We start from the raw sequence: 16,211 nt of genomic DNA, 5'->3' as shown, positions 1-16,211 counted from the left end.
TAATTGTTTAGCATGATTATTAATTTTTATTCAGTTTTTTTTGTCAGAAGGCATGAAGATAAGAGCGGTTATATGGTTTTAATTGTATTTGATAGTATCCATCTATGGAGTTAGATTTGTTTCACAATTATTCAATCAAAAAAAAAAACATGATTTTTTTTTTTGATTGAAAACTACTTTTTTCTTTGACATGATTTTTTTTTGATTGAATACTACTTTTTTTGTTTGACATGATTTTTTTTTTTGGTTGAATAATTGTGAAACAAATCTAACTCCATAGATGGATACTATCAAATACAATTAAAACCATATAACCGCTCTTATCTTCATGCCTTCTGACAAAAAAAACTGAATAAAAATTAATAATCATGCTAAACAATTAAAAAATGCGGCAAAACTTTAAAGCGACTCAACACGTCAGAGTGAAGCTGTGATAGGACTTGAAAAAATATGAAGAAATTTAACGGGAGGTATTTTAGGGCATCCAACAGTTAGTCTTTCCTCGGCCTCTAGGTGGCAGTAGTCACTATCATAACTACAGGTAAAGCTGGTGAGTAAAGTTTAACACATTTTATTTGTTTATTTCTGATTACTGAATATAATCCGTTATAAACCTAAGACAATACACGAGGTGCACAATTAATAAAACACATTAAAGCAAAAAAAAAAAAAAAAATCATAAAAATGGCAGTGTAACTGTCCGTTTTATATAATACAGACGAAGTTAAAAAGATAAGTATTTCTTCATCATGTATTCCTCCGCCAATATATATAGTGCGTGATCCATGTGAGTGGGTGACCGGTTCACTTCACTGATTGGCTGCCAGCCGATGATCCTTGAGGACTCCTCCGGTGATCACCGTCATCCACCGGAACCAGCTGGGCCCACCTGGGAGCGCGGTTCGGGGTTCGGAGGATTACTGGAGGAAACGTGAAGAGTCTGGTTCCTGTTATGTCCAGGTGAAGGCTGCGGGTTGCGTGGCTCCTGCTGCAGCAGACGGTAGGTGTACTGACTGCGGGATTTTACTGTTTATTAGAAACAAGACGCAGAAATTATTTATTTTTACATCACGAAGCTGATAAGAAACAGCAGCTTTTCCACTGAGGAAGCAGCTGCTGCAGTTTTATAGCAGGGTAAATATTTTTTTTATCTATTTTTGTGAACCTGAGAGAGAATATGAAGTTTTTGATGATCATCTTTTTAATATTTCTGTAAACAGAAAAACTTTGATGCAGTTTATTTAATGAATGAGATGCACGGCGCTGTCCGCATGCCTGGTTACCTGCAGCTGCAGGCGCAGGTGTCCTCTCTCTCTGTCCACTCTGTCTGCAGCACCCTGTCCCTGTGTCTGATGGACATTTGTGCTGCTGCAGCATTCTGGGTGTTATATAACAGGTTGTCCTCTGCATCATCCCGCAGGCCTGGCCAGGATTAAGTAAGACTCTGTGGCTGTGGCTCTCCTTGGCATGGCAGAGCTCTCAGGAAACACTTTCATAACCTCTAGCTGCTCCTGATTGGCTCCTCAGTCATTTCACCCTGAAGAGAAAAAGGGAAACTGTAATGGATTTGTCCGCTGCTGGAGGCTGTGTTGTTATGAATGAGTTTTTAGTGTTGCAGCCATTTAATTTGATTATTTTGAGAGACTCAGGTGTCCTTGTGCTTCTCTCAGCTCTTTGCTGGCAGATGGTTTAATCTGGGAATTTTCTTTCAACATTTACTTTTTATTCTTTGAAATATTGACATTTTTGCTTCTATATTCAGTTGTATTTTTTTAAGTCGCCATCTTCAGTCATTCTTCCTTAAATAAGTCTTACATAATAATACATATCTTTATCTCCATTAATTAATATTTTTTAAATCCTGACTTTGTTTTACAAGTCAGGCACAATATAAATTGTGCTTCTTATTTCTTACTCGCAAAATACAATGCATTGATACAAATCTTAGCTTGATAACATCATTCAACCCTTACTTATGCCGTCAGCTGTGCAGAAAATGATGGACAAATATTTGTCGAGTTTTGTCTTAGATGTTTGAATTGAAAATGTTTTCTCCTCCAAAAGAGAACATGATTATTTAAATATGAAAGAAACTGGTTTTGGCTAAAACAATTCCACTCGTTTGTCCATAAAGTCTGCTGCTGCTGGGCTTAGCTTTAATAAATCTCCTCTGAGTTTGGCCGATCTCACTGCTGATCTTATTTCATTTTAGTTTTCACTAACTAAAATGAAAACAAACTTGCGGATGTTTCCTGTTATTGCAGATTTTCAGCCTCGTCTGATGCAGCCACTCCTTGGTGAAGCTGATTGTGCTCTCCGGCTCGTCATAATTGGCATTTTTGTGTCTGGATGTCAGCGTGGAGCTGAAAGCTGCGCTCTGCTCAGACTTGTTGCTGGGATTGAATCAGTAACTGCTTTTCATTTCTTCTATTATCCATAAACACACACTAAAACAACACTGGCTGCTCTGACGGGATTTACTCCTGCGGCTTCAAGCCTCAGTGACAGTTTAACTTCTTTAACCACAACCACAGTTTGACCGCAGGTTCAGTCACGTAAACCTGTTCTGCTGCTTGACAAACTTTCTACTCTGAACTTATTTCTCAGAAATGTTGAGCCATGGATTTGTTTGAAGTTTAACTGAACACCAGCTTAATCCATGAGAAAAAATACCTGGTTCCCAGAGCTAGAACGGAGCCTTTAGCTCTGTTAGCTGTTAGCTTTTGGTAGCTCAGTTCTTTGGTTTTTTTGTGACCCTTTTCTTTACAGTGTTGAGTCACTCCCACTTTAAACATTGCTATGTTTCACTGTAAAAATCTTATATTATTAAGAGTTATAACATGGAACCTTTGTGCTAAATAACTGGAAAAATACATATGACTTGGCTAACACCTAGCTGTTAGCCACATGTAGCATTTAGCAGCGAAATGGCAGTTGGTCAATAAAATAGCTTTAATATAGTGGATGATGTTAAATAATCTGCAACATTACTTTTATTTAATGTAACTGTTGTTACCAGGGAGAAGTTATGATAAAAGGTCCAATAAAGTTTTGCTAACAGGCTAAAGGACATAGTCTCTATAATGTGAAAATTGCAGTTAGCTGTTAGCCACATACAGCATTTAGCAGCTAAATGGCAGTTGGAGATAATATATGGTAGTTTTAAAATGGTGGTCTGTTCTAATTGATCTGCAACAATACTTTTATTTAATGTAACCGTTTTTACCAGATTATGGTAAAAATGTCTAATATGTAGCCATGGTGCTAACGTCTGGTGATCTGCCAGAGCTAGGAAATAAATAAGATATAAAACTCGCTGTAACGAGATTTGCAGAACAAAATTAATTTCAGTTACCCATCCAAAGAAGACAGTAAAACAATATGAATTGTGCTGCTTTTTGACAGTTAAAAGTTGTACTGTTTATAATTTATAGATCAGAGTTGAGAGGTATAACAGGAAACCTTTATCTGAAAATGAACAGGTAATTTTAGTAATTTTGTAAAAACTAAAATTACTAAAGCATAGTAAAAATAAAAAGTTAAAAGAAAAACTCCCAGCGAGCTCATGATCCGGATCGCTTTAAAATATCTTAAAAGATGTCTGACTGGCTTTAAAGGAATAACTGAGAGATTTAACTCTCAGTTCTGTGTTTAGTTATTTTGGTTGAAGTAGCAGATGGATGGACTCTCACCCACACACCTTCCTCTCCTCCAGCTGGTTGCCGGTTGTTTTCGGCTGCTCTGTGGTTTCCAGGACTCAGTGGAGGCATCAGGGGAGCAGAAAACTGGGGCACCATTTCCTTAGTTTTATTGGAGAACTTATGCAGAGGACCACAACACCTTCATGTGACCTCTGACCCCCAATGTAAAGCATGGCGTCCCAGAACTCTTAAGGAAGACTTGTTATCATGACGGAAAACATTTCCATTCACACTTCCTGTGTGGGAGAAGCTGGAGCTGATTAGAGGATCTCACTTAGTCAGAGTTTCCAGACTTTCTCTCACTCAGGGAAACGTTTGTTGCTCCAAACGTTTCAGACACAAACTTCTTGGATAAATGTTTCAGGAGTTTTCCTGCAGTTAGTCAACCAGCAGTTTTTGCATGTAGAAACACGTCCTCTGCCCCCCGATGTGCTGCTCTGGTTCCTCAAGTCTAACATTTAATTTACCAGGATGATTCAAATTAAAAGGAGATTTTAATCAGATTATTTTGCTTCAGACGTTGCACCATCAACCCGCCTCCCACTGCAGAAAACAAGGAGAGGAATGCATACTAAAACTCTAACTTACTGTCTGCTTTCGTGCACAGAAGAGTTGATGCTGTTTACCTCACTCAGCATGTTTTACAGCTTCTTGCTAAACTTTTTGAACTTGTTTTTACATTTTGTCACAGAACCAAACTTTGTTGTGATTTTTCAGGCTTTTAAGTTTGAAAGGTTAGAGGTCTTCAACATGGGGGACATAACTTTTTAAAATTCAAAGTTATGTCTTTAAATGCACATAAAAAGGGGTAGTACAGTGTGAAATCAGCTGTTTGGATCTTTTCATTATACAATTATTCTTTCATCAAGAACAAATCTGCAGTGTTTCTTTGATTCTTTTCTGCATGTTTGAGAAATCCTTTAATCTCCATGGCAACCATTCAGCTGTGCAAAACACTTGGGTGGACATAGCCCCGCCTCAGAGGCGTTGCTCCTCCCCCACTCAGCTCCTTCAGACTAGCCAGCAGCAATTAGCAAACACCTGGTGGGGTGCCTACCGTGTTTTTGAGATAAAAATATTTAAAGTTGACAGGAAATGTGAAAATGCCTGCAGATAATTATGCATTATTGGAAGACATTATTAACGATACCTAAACACTAAAGTCAAAGGCAAATATGAAAAAAACCCTAAAATAAACAAACGGGGCTTAGCCTGGTGGGGCCGTAAGAAAAGCCTGGTGGCCCGCCAGGCCAAGCAGAGCTTCAGAAAGAGTAGGAGGTTTTAAAGGGACGGAGGCCTTATTTTAAGTCGTTAATCATGAAGTAAAATTCATTTTAAGTCATATCTGATATATAGCTTTTCTGTAGCAACTGAAGGTAACAGTTACTGGATTATGCTCTAAAATGGACGCCTTGTGCTTGGAAAACAGAATACTGGCCCTTTAACACAATCTGTTTTAAAAGATTTTGTTGGCTCTATTGGCATTTATTTGAAAGCAGTCTGACAGGAAAGAGGGTAATGACATGGGGCAAATGTCCCCAGGCCGGGAATCGAACCTGTGACCACTGCCACGAGTCCTGAGGCTTCCATATGTGGGTTTTGCTTTGCCCCTGCACCACCACAGCACCGCCTCTAACTCGAATTTGACGAGTAACTAATTGATAATGTGATCTGTTTCAGCCATAGATGAACACGTTCAGTTTTTGATATTAAAGGTTTGTTGACACTCACACACATACAGTGCAGAGAGTCATTCTGGAAACTTCTAACCTCTTTAAAGACTATCTTGGTCGCAGCGTTTCCGTCAAAGCACTACAACTTAAAAAAAAAAAGTCTGGAAATACGGACAAATTTCAATGGACAAATTCATCCATTTGCTAGCGGTTTGTTGACGCCGGTGACTCGTTTCTGCTTTGGCGGCTCGGAGTTGGCCCAGCGTCTGAAACATGAACTCATCAGTTTTTATCCGACTTTCCCATGTTTGGATGTTTTCCTGCGAAGCGATTCCAGGCGGATGACGTGAGGGTCGTGTCGTTCAGGAGGTCGCACGTGAGCAGTCATGATGTTACCGGGGAGGCCAGCCGCAGCTTTAAAGTTCCTCAGTAATCTGAGCCGGCCTCTGATTGGCTGCCTGGCTCCGGCCCGCGCTGCATCAGATTACATGTTTAGTTTTCTGCTGCTGATGCTGAACAGAACAGAGCGGCTCGGCTCTGGAGGAGGATCTGGGCCAGAACTCCCCCCCTCCCCCTGGCTCTGCGTTTGCTGTAGAGGAATGTCCCTCCCCTCTTGCCGTAGTCCTGTGCCAGAAGCAGCAGATTTGTGTTTACTGCAGGATCCCTCCCCTTCTTCCCTCCGCCTGGATGGGAAAACGCAGCAGCGATGGTCACACATAACGCCTGATCGCGCAGCGTGGAGCGTTAGCACCAGCATCCCAGTTCCTCCCAGTCTGTCCCAGTCCGACCAGCTGGAGGAATTGTTTCCTACTGGATCTGTTTTCTCTGCTTTCAGAAGGAGCCAGAGGAGTAAGTTATGATTGCGGCAACAGTTACTGTGTGTGTGTGTGTGTGTGTGTGTGTGTGTGTGTGTGTGTGTGTGTGTGTATTTCTGGAGACCCAGCTGTTCTGCGGTTGAAGTTCTGGTTGGACTGATGATGGTTCTAAGCAGTAAATCAATAAATCGGATGGTAAACTAAAGTGAAATCAATAATGTAGATGATGCTCCTCTTTAATGTTGGAAACTGAGGATAAAACGGTTTGCACCGTTAGGAAGTCCTGCCTGCCTGTTTTCCTGAAACTGAATCATAATCCATGTTAATGCTTTGGTTTATTTATTGTGGATATTTAAAAACTCTTCCAGGCCCAAATGTTCCTTAGAAAATAAATATCATTAAAAAATCGTCTGTAAATGACAGCATTATGGTTTATCGCCATAATTTATGCTCCCGTTCTGGTTCTGGTTCACATGGAGCGAAAGTGTAAAGCATCATGCAGCATCCCCACTGCATGATGCTGCCACTACCATGTTCCAGGAGCAGAACCTGAGGCCCGGTCCAATCAGAACACAGAGATGTAACGGGTCACAGTGAGGGTCAGAACCAGGAGGTTTTGATGGGTTTATCGCTCATGTCACAGATTCCCAACAGAAATGTAAAAATAGATTGGGACTTGTGACCTGGAAGAACAGAACCGCTGCAGGTAGGACTAACACCAGCGTCCTCCAGACGAGTCCTCGGGACTGGTTCTGATGGGTTCTGATTGGTTCTAGAGGTTCAGGTGGCTCTTTCTGGTGGTTCTGACAGTTTCTCTCATTTCCAGACGTTCAGTTTCAGCCTGACCTCTGACCTCATTCTGAGTTTTGCTGCGTCGGCAGTTGCCCCTGCCTGAGGCGCTGGTTGCTATGAGCGACACATCCTTCCTCTCTCTGCTGATGACGGATCAGTCCTGTTGCCACGGTAACTGCTCCAGCTGTGTCGGCAGCGTTGCTGCGTCGTTTCCCAGAGACGTAACATGATGCAGCAGATCCTGAAACACGAAGCTGTGAGCCGAGCGGCTTCATGAATCAATCAGTCGAATCGTGTGTGTGTGTGTGTGTGTGTGTGTGTGTGTGTGTGTGTGTGTGTGTGTGTGTGTGTGTGTGTGTGTCTTAACGCTTCTGATTGGTGTTTTTGTCCATGATGCTTGACCCATCTGGTCTGGAGAAGTGGCCATGTTCCTCTAGTTAAAGGGGAATTAAACTCTAGAAATGAACCTTGTGTTGCTGATAAATGTCTAAAGTTGTTCCTAAAAGTTCTCTCTATGTTTCTGTGAAAATTTATACATTTTCTTGTAATTTTGTGTAATTCTGCAATTTTTTTTGCCTAAACCCGTCTCAACCTGTTTGGGTTGAATTGTGGTTAAATTTCCCTGTTGGTTCCACACAAACCATAAAGTTTGGTTTGTGTGTACATCAGAGCAGAGCAACAAGTACTTTCACACTCTGTCGTCATAAAAGTTTACAATAACACAAAATAAGTTGTTAGCTTTTTTGTTTACAGAAAAAGCTAACTTTTTGTTTAAAAAGCCAGTTGAGGGTCTGAAAAGTCACTAAATATAGCGACAAAGATGCTAACCTAGCAGCGGTGCTATTTACATCTTGGCCACGCCCCTCAGTGGTTCCTGACTCCGCCCACTTTCTACATTTGTCTGGGGGCTAAGCTTTGACAGGGAGCTTAGTTACACGTTAACTTTATGCGATTTGGGTTGATCAGAGGTCATAAAGGTCATGTTTCCATCAATGCGTTTTCGTTATGCACATTTTAAAGTGTCGCGTTAGAAATGGTTTGTGCAAATGTCGGAATTCGAAAAAACTTTGCAAAAAAGTTTTCCTGCTCACTCAAGTTGGTTTTTGTGTTTTCTGACAAGAATTGGCGCGCTACCGAAGAGATGGAAACCCGTTTACAGAATAAGTTCTGACATAGGGAACTGTGGGTCTGTGCCTTACCAGAGGCACCAAACTTTGAACACAATTGTAGCGTCAACATCTGATTGGACTGGAGTCTGAGACCCGGCTAAAACTCGTTTCTCTCCATCGGCTGGCAGATTTCCTTTCAGCAACCATTTCATGGTACTGCTCCTTCACTTGGTCCGCCGGATCAGACAGGCGAGTAAATGCTGCGCAGGGTTTCTTCTCTCTGAGCAGGTCGGAACCGCTGTCAGTGGCTGATTCTAATAGGACGGGATGAGCTGCCGGGTCGGTCCGGTTAGAGCATGCCTGGGTGAATATAGGACGCTGTCTCTGCCTGACCCGGTTTGACGGAACCAACCAGATCGAGTCCAGAGTTCAGCTCCGACCTGGAAAGGGATTTTAAATTGTTTCAATGTTCTGAAATCTGGATAAAGAACTTATGAAATATTCTGTAGCTCAACAACGCATTGGTCCAACCGGAGATCCGATTGGTCCTGATGATCTGGGTGGAGGAATATCTGCCCGGAGACTCAAAAAATACCTCACTGGTTGGATTTATGTCCTTTAACGCAAAGATCCTCCAACATGAAGAGCTCAGAAAACACTGGCTTAGAAAAACGTAGTCTAATTACAATGACCAAATCCTTAAAGAAAATGTACCGCCCCTTTAAGGCTTCTGGTGGTTTTCAGTCCAGAAAGAGCCGATTGTTAGCAGAAATATTCACTAAACCTAAAATGTTTCAGGAAATCTTAAATCCAGAAATTTGTTCAGAAAAATTTATGAAGGGGAAGCCAAGTGCGCGAAACGTTTTCAAGGTTAGCAAAAGAACTAAACTAAAAATTAGCTAAATTATTACCCTATTAGCGGAATCTGCCCAGATTCAAACCCAGAAATGATGATTAAACGCAGCTAAACAGCTTCTGGTTCTGGTCCAAAACGGCCCACGGAAACACTGGGGCGGTCCGGTCCGGTCCGGTCCGGTCCGTTTTGATTATGTGACCGGTGTTCTGTCAGATAGCAGCTGTCGGGATAACATACATGCAGTGAGTACGCATGCCCGCGCATGCGCATTAAGAAGTCCGACCGTCAGCGGAGTCGTCAGTTCAGCATACGCAACAAGTTATGACGAAAATAAGTCATTAAATTGTTTATAATATGACATAATATAACTAGATAGATATACATGCGTTGTCGTGGTTTCAAAGTAAAGCAGGTCTGGCTGCAGCTGCAGTGTAAAACTCATTAACCTACTTAACCACTAAGTCAGGATGCCATATAACATTCTAATAATAATAACAAAGTGTATGTTGATCTACGTCATGATTCTATGTTGATGATTAAATAAAATCATATGGTGATAACAGCTACATGTCTGAGCTAAGGTATGACTATCTGACAAGGTATGCTGATCTGACAGAACACCGGCTTCAGTTCAAACCTTTTTGTTCAGAAGCTGATTTTCCAGCTCATTTTCCTCTGGAGTTAGATTTGTTCAGAACCGGATCGGACCTTGAAACCTGCTGACGGTTCTGAGAACGGTCCGGTGAGGTTCTATGGTCTGCTGCTGAAGCTTCGTCTCTCTCCTCCTCCTCATCTTCCTCTACCTGGAAGTGAGTGACGCGGTCGCCGAGGGGCCGGTTGTCGTTACCGGGGAACAGAAAAGAGGTCTGACCCGGTTCTGAAGGCCTTTATTTAGCTGCTCCGGTTCTTTTAGTGTCTGACCCATAAACACGACCAGAACCGACCCAGATACTGCTCGATTCGCTGGAAACACCAGAAAACTCCGTATCAGATGGAAATGATTATGAATCGATGAATTTGATAGAAGTTTTAATGTCTTCATTCAGAGCTGCAGTGATACATTGAGCCTGCAGGGGGCGACATTTCCCAGTTAGATTTCTGTTGCAGCACTGCGGTGAACTATACATGAAAATTTTTAAAAGATTATGATGATTAGACAATTGAACTTTAAAGAAGTGAGATTTTTAGACTTTTTATAATTTATTGTACCAAATCTGGAGATTTATTTTGCATTTATTGATTCATACTAATGGATATTTGTAGTTTTCTGCAGGTTTGATTGTTTTCTTGAGGACATTTTGGTTCTCCAGGTTCACCTGGAGCTGCAGGTTCTCCACAAGAAGCTAACCATGCTGTGTTTTTGTTCCGGCAGACTCCTGACCATGTGGGAGCTTCCTGCAGGAATCCAGGATCCGTGACCTTTAAAGTCTTCCGAATACGATGAGTTGGAAGTTTCTGGAAAACCTGCAGGAAGTTTGAGGCAAACATGTGAACTGAACGGAGAATTTGAAAGATCCGGTCTGCAGAAACTTCTGACTCGGTCTGGAGATGAGCAGCATGAAGCTCCCTCTTTGTCGCCAAGGCGACCACAATGGCAACGCCTTCCCAGTCTCCTCTTCCTCCTCCTCTTCCTCGTCTCCGGAGTCGCTGCGGAGTCTGAGTGGCCTGACCGGCGACCGGACTGAGAGCCCGCTGGAGTACGACCTGCTGGCGGTTACCATGACGACCGCCGTGATCCCCGCCCAACTGGAGGAGGTGGTGCTGTCCAGGTGGACTCCAGAGGAGGAGGATGAGGAGGAGGATGAGGAAGGGCGGTTCCAGACCGACGCCTCCGCCTCGCTCTACCTGGACGCCATCAGCGCCGGCTTTCAGCAGGACACCTGGAGCTCCTGCCTGGACAGTTACCAGGGCAACGGCAGCTCCTCCATCGCCGACTCGGACACGACGGAGATCCCGGCTGATGAGGAAGATGAAGAAGACGAGGCCCTGTTTGTGTCTGTGAGCTCAGACATGTGTGTGACGCTGAGCCAGGTGAGTCCAGCTGGAGCCGGAGCCGGACTGGACCTGCAGGTCGAGGGATCGGACCCGGTGAGGGCAGCGGAACTGCCACGGGGTGACCTGGATGACCTGGACGGTCCTGCTGCCTCCCAGAACCTCAGCAGAACCTCTCAGACCTCCAGCAATCCAGTCGGAGGCACCGCTCCACCTCAGGAGGTCCATTTGCCCCAAACCGGGCCGAGCGGCGCTGCCAGAATCTCCAGCCAGGAGACAAAGGGAACCCAGAACCCGTGTCCATCCAGAACGCCTGCTCAGGTACTTCAGATGACCTTTGAACCCAGCTTAAGTTCTAACCTGTTTACCAGAACTTCCCAGATGTTTTCCGTCTGCTCTGCAGAACCGACCAGAACCCTGCAGGAGAGCCGAGGTGGTCGGCAGTAGAAGGCTGACTCCAGGTCTTCCAGGACCTCCAGGTCCGGTGAAAGTGGCCCGGCTCCTCAGGCCCAGCAGGGGGAAAGGTCCATCTACCCGGGCCGACCACCAGGGGGCGGCGGCCTCGCTGTCTGCACCACCAGAGAAGAAGAAGGCAGCGGAGAGTCGAGCCGCATCCAGCAGCTCTGTGGGTTTTGATCCGGTCAGAGAAGCTGCGACACAGACTGCTCAGGAGAAGCTGAGGACTCCCAGCAAGGTGAGTTCTGGTCCAAACTAGGTACACCCCGACCCGACAGCAGCAGAACTCCCTGGAGTCCCAGATTCAGAACCGCTCATACTTCTGACACAGGAAGCGGGTCCAGCTAAACGTCTCCATGGTGATAATTTGGGTCAAAGTTTTGATGTTTGAGACAGACAGGCTGAACCAGAACCGCCTCCTGCTGAACTCTTAACCGGTTCTGGTTCTGGATCAGCTCTGGCTCAGGTGGTCCGGATCAGATGTTCAGTCTGGACTCGGAACCAGCAGCCGCTCCGGTACCAGAACCGATCTGCTGCACGCGCTCGGAGCGAGCTGCAGCTGCAGGGAGCGTGTCGACACAGGACGGCTGGTATGCTGCAGTAATCTGCAGGAATCAGGCCCGGTTCTGACCCGATGGGGGCGGGTCGGGGGTTGCTCCTCCAGGAGACGGAGGCCAGGCCTCCAGACTCTCCATGTGTTTATAGAGGGGGGCAGAAACTTTCCTCCCTCTGCGTGTAGCTTCTGCGCCGTCCCAGTTCTCCTCCCCCTCGTCTTCCTCGTCTTCGGCTCCGCTCCGGCTGGAATGGCCGACGCCTTGGTGTCGGTGCGCCGCTCCGGGCCGCTGGGCTGGAGCGCCGTGGCTAAACATCCGCTCTTCCTGCAGAGGGCCGCCTCCAGGCCGCCGGGACGCAGCGGCCGGCCCGACCGGGGGCCGGGACCGGACAGCGCCGGGGCAGAGGCTGACGGACCCGCAGCCAGGAACCAGAACCAGGGTGAGTCTCCTCCTGGCAGCCGCACGCGGGCGTGTGTGTGTTTGTGTTTCTGTGTGTGTGTGTGTGTGTGTGTGTGTGTGTGTTTGTGTGTGAGGTGTAAATCCAGCTGCACACGCAGAGAGTTTTCCGCTCTAACTGCCGTATCTGGAACCGGGTCCAGAACCGCTCCAACAGCTTTGGGTCGGACAGTTTCTGTTTCCTGCAGCTCTTCGTCTCAGAGGACGTCCATCTGTCCGTGTCTCAGTCCGTCCGTCTTGCAGCTCTTTGCCTCTGTGGTAAAAGCCCGGATCTGGTTCTGACTCGCTGAACGGACCTCAGGTCCGGCTGGGAAACGCTGCCTTTGGGCCGTCTCCGTCTGAAAGCTAGTCTTTGTCCTGAACGTCCCCCTCTGGAGGACAATGAGCCGTTTGTCCTGGTTCTGGTGGGACAAGCGGACGCCTCTGGACCTCGGACGGGGATTTCCACCAGTCTGGTTCTTTTCTGTGAGTCGGCTTTGAGTTTGGACCTGTTGGTTGCCTGCCCTGCAGTCCAGCGGATCCGGTCCCGTCCAGATGTCTTCCTCAGCCTGGTGAAGACGGAAACTGAGATGATCTGGTTCTGATCATGTTGATCTGTGTCGAGACGACCCGAGCCCTCAGCATGATGCTGCCACCACAGCAGAGCCAGGCTGCAGGGATCCAATCTGGAAAACCGATCCGTCCGTTTTCATTCAGCTTCAAGACGGATTTACGTTGCCGAACTCTGAAAACCTGAACTGAAGCACAGAGAGAGTTTCAGGGCTGCTGTTACCAGGAAGTGACGCATTAATGTACAAGCAAAACGCTTCAGTGTTTCTTCATAGAAAACCATCAGAAACCATGGAAAGGTTTTATGGTGGCCCAGAAGGGCCAACAAAATGCTAAATCAACAACACAGAAGGCAACCAGAGACGTTATGCTAGCAAGTTTATCGTAACTTCAGTTTTAGCTCATTTTTGTAGCTTCTGGTTTAGCATAATTTCCATTTTAACGTAACTTAGCATCACTTCAGTTTAACTCAACTTGGTATAACTTCCTTTTTAGCTTAGCGTATCTTCCATTTAAGCATTTCTTCAGTTTTAGCTGGTCTGTCTCTGGAGGTTGTTTTGTCTTCAATTATTTTCTGCTAACTGAGTGAAATAATCCTGAGGTTTTGTTTCTTCATGTTTCGCTGCGTGACGTCGGACTGAGGGATTCTGGGTCTGTTCTGTTGGACCTGGACTTGTACACAGTAAAAACTCGGAGGAGATTCTCGAGTCTTTTGTGATTTCACCAGGTGGAGTCGGGTTGGAGGCTATGTGGGTAGCGGTTCTGGTTCTGGCGGGACGGTAATGAAGCTGCAGTGTTTGTGTGTGTCAACGCTGGACGTGTTGTGATTCAGCTCTTACCCAACTGTGATTCCTGAGGTAACCCAACCCAGCTGCTCCGAACCCAAACAGAGCCAGATGTTTCCTGCTCTGGGTGGTTCTGATCCGGCTGAAAGGAGCGAGCAGCAGTTAACGCTCTGCGTTCGCACAAAGTCCAGGTAAAGGTTCCTCTGGGTTCTGTTTTACAGCAAGAACTGACAGCAATGTTTGACTTGTAATCATTAATTTATTGTTTTAAGTGAAGTTAGAATTAATTTAGTTAAACTACCTGATTATCAGGAATCTTTGTACAGAGAATAATGTATGAAAATATATTCACGCATTAAAACCTAAACTATCAACATGGAACTAAACTGCTCGGCTAAAGGAGGAAATATTAATAATAAGCAAATGGATCAAATCAGATTTTAGCGGTTGGAGGATTTCTCTTTAGTCTTTGGTTAAAGATCACGAGCCATTTCTTCCACTAACGCTAGCCTAGCATGTTTGTTTTGGTTGTTTTTACCCAGAATGCCCTGCTCTGTAGTCCACTTCCTGCTTTTGGAGCGGTCTCCGGTCCGCTTGGCGTTCACATTCAAACCGAACCAGAGTTCACTTCAGCCGAAGCCAGACCGAGGTTTGGAGAACCAGAGTTAGCTTAGCATTCACACCTCACCAACCGGAGTTTCTAGGAAAACAAACTGGAGTTTGATTAAAGTGGACCGGAGCCGGGTCGGAGCGGACCGGAGTCAGGCCGGAGCGGACCGGAGCGGAGTCGGTGCGGACCGGACTGGACCGGAGTTGGTGCGGACCGGAGTCTGAGCGGACCGGAGCTGGGCCGGAGCGGACCGGAGTGGAGTTGGTGCGGACCGGAGCTGGGCAGGAGCGGGTCGGAGCGGACTGGAGTCTGGTTGAACTGGTGTGGAGAATGCAGCCGTAGAGATGAGTGCAGGAACTCCAGCATCCGGTGCAGAGCTGCAGCCGATTGGACCTGGGGGTCCAGGAAAACTCTGATCTCTCCAATAGGAAACTCATTGAGATCCACATGAGAAACTGGTTAATGATTCCTGAACCTGCTGCTTCTTGGACCTGAAGGCGATGGATGAATGAATGAATGGATGGACGGACTGATTGATGGATGGACTGATGTTGATTTTTCTTGGATTTGTTTGGTTTTTTGTTGCGATTTTGTGAAATATTTAGTATCTCATCCATCCTCTTGTTAGGTTTGTAGTTCTTTTCATCTTTTGTTCCTGTGAATTTTCTCTTAGTTTCCTTTGAGGTAATTCTCTGTGTTGTGACAGGAAGTTGCAGGACAAAGTGTTCCTGGTTTTACCGTTCTGAAACCCGGAAGGTTTTTGCTCCAAGCGTTTTCCCCCACAGAGTCGGTGGCGGTCTGATGTCCGCAGCGTCTTCCCTCCTCCTGGTCTGGCTGTGAGGAGCCGGAGGCCTTTGTTTCTCTCAGGGATTCTCTCCGCCTCGGTCTTTGGAAAGAATGTGTGAATCAGTTTGCAGAAATGACGAGTGACGCAGTGCTGCACAGTTCTTTCACTGTAAACCATCCGGCTTCAGAAAGACCAGTCCTGTCTGCTGGTTTGTCAGCTGTAATTTAAACTTATATTTAACTCTGTGAAAAGTTTAAACGCCTCCTTTCTGAGTCCACAACACATGTTTTTTCCTACGGAACAATAAAGTTCAGCATCAGACCACAGTTTGGTCCCACAAACAAGTCAGAGCAACAAAACAAAAGCTCAGAGGGGACAAAGGAACTCCTAGAAGACAAAACATCCAGGTTTTTATTTGCTGTCCTGATCCATGTGGTCTTCTGGGAATCTGCTTTGACAACAAACGTGTGAGAAAATAATTGAACTGAATAAAAATGAAATTCCTCAGAAAAACATTGGAAGAATTTTTCATATTTCCGTTTCTACACAATCAACATTCAAGGATTTTGAGGAATTTGGGGGAATCTGATCTTCCGCTACATTAAAAACCAGCATCAGCTGATGGAACCACAACCTGTCCCAGTACAGAATGATAGACAAACTGGACCTACTGGACTCTTTAGGATGCACTAACAGGAAGAGCTGGACGAAGGAAACTCAGTGTGGCTTTGAGTCCTCAATGTCAGAACGGATTTAAGGTTTGGAGAACAAAAAGGTCACAGAAAAATGTTCCTGGAACGTGTTTGATCCTGAAGTGGATGGATGATGGACGGATGGATGGATGATGGACGGATGGATGGATGATGGACGGATGGATGGATGATGGACGGATGATTGATGATGGATGATGGATGATTGATGGATGGATGATGGATGGATGATGATATATGGATGGATGATGGGTGGGTGGATGGATGAATGATGGGTGGATGGATGATTGATGATGGATGGATGAATGATGGGTGGATGGATGGATGATTGATGATGGATGGATGAATGATGGGTGGATGGATGGA

The 16,211-nt window shown here is 45.4% G+C and overlaps 1 protein-coding gene and 1 long non-coding RNA gene across 5 annotated transcripts in view; one reads left to right on the top strand and one right to left on the bottom strand.

The window, feature by feature from the left end:
- Nucleotides 1–309: 309 nt before the first annotated feature.
- Nucleotides 310–1,414, bottom strand: LOC107833934 (uncharacterized). The gene is made up of 2 exons (XR_001659703.1): nt 1,284–1,414; nt 310–1,026 (listed from the first exon to the last, which is right to left on the bottom strand). It is a non-coding gene; the product is annotated as an uncharacterized LOC107833934 (long non-coding RNA).
- LOC103156431 (microtubule-associated tumor suppressor 1 homolog) overlaps nt 709–16,211 on the top strand; it is a 43,996-nt gene continuing 28,493 nt past the window's right edge. Inside the window, exons 1-4 of one of the 4 annotated variants that reach the window (XM_007578475.2) lie at nt 709–1,000; nt 10,319–11,259; nt 11,342–11,632; nt 12,279–12,387. In XM_007578475.2, coding sequence (XP_007578537.1) covers nt 10,495–11,259; nt 11,342–11,632; nt 12,279–12,387 — 1,165 coding nt within the window. In that variant the 5' untranslated portion in view covers nt 709–1,000; nt 10,319–10,494. Of the gene's footprint in view, nt 1,001–5,592; nt 6,224–10,318; nt 11,260–11,341; nt 11,633–12,278; nt 12,388–16,211 lie in introns of those variants that run through there. The other 3 variants (XM_007578474.2, XM_016664369.1, XM_016664368.1) reach the window with 3 other exon arrangements.

Source organism: Poecilia formosa, unplaced genomic scaffold (genome assembly GCF_000485575.1).
Source record: "Poecilia formosa unplaced genomic scaffold, Poecilia_formosa-5.1.2 Scaffold481, whole genome shotgun sequence".
Taxonomy (NCBI): Eukaryota; Metazoa; Chordata; class Actinopteri; order Cyprinodontiformes; family Poeciliidae; genus Poecilia; species Poecilia formosa.
The sequence above is the reverse complement of the archived record's forward strand: the minus strand, read 5'-3'. Positions and strand labels throughout refer to the sequence as shown.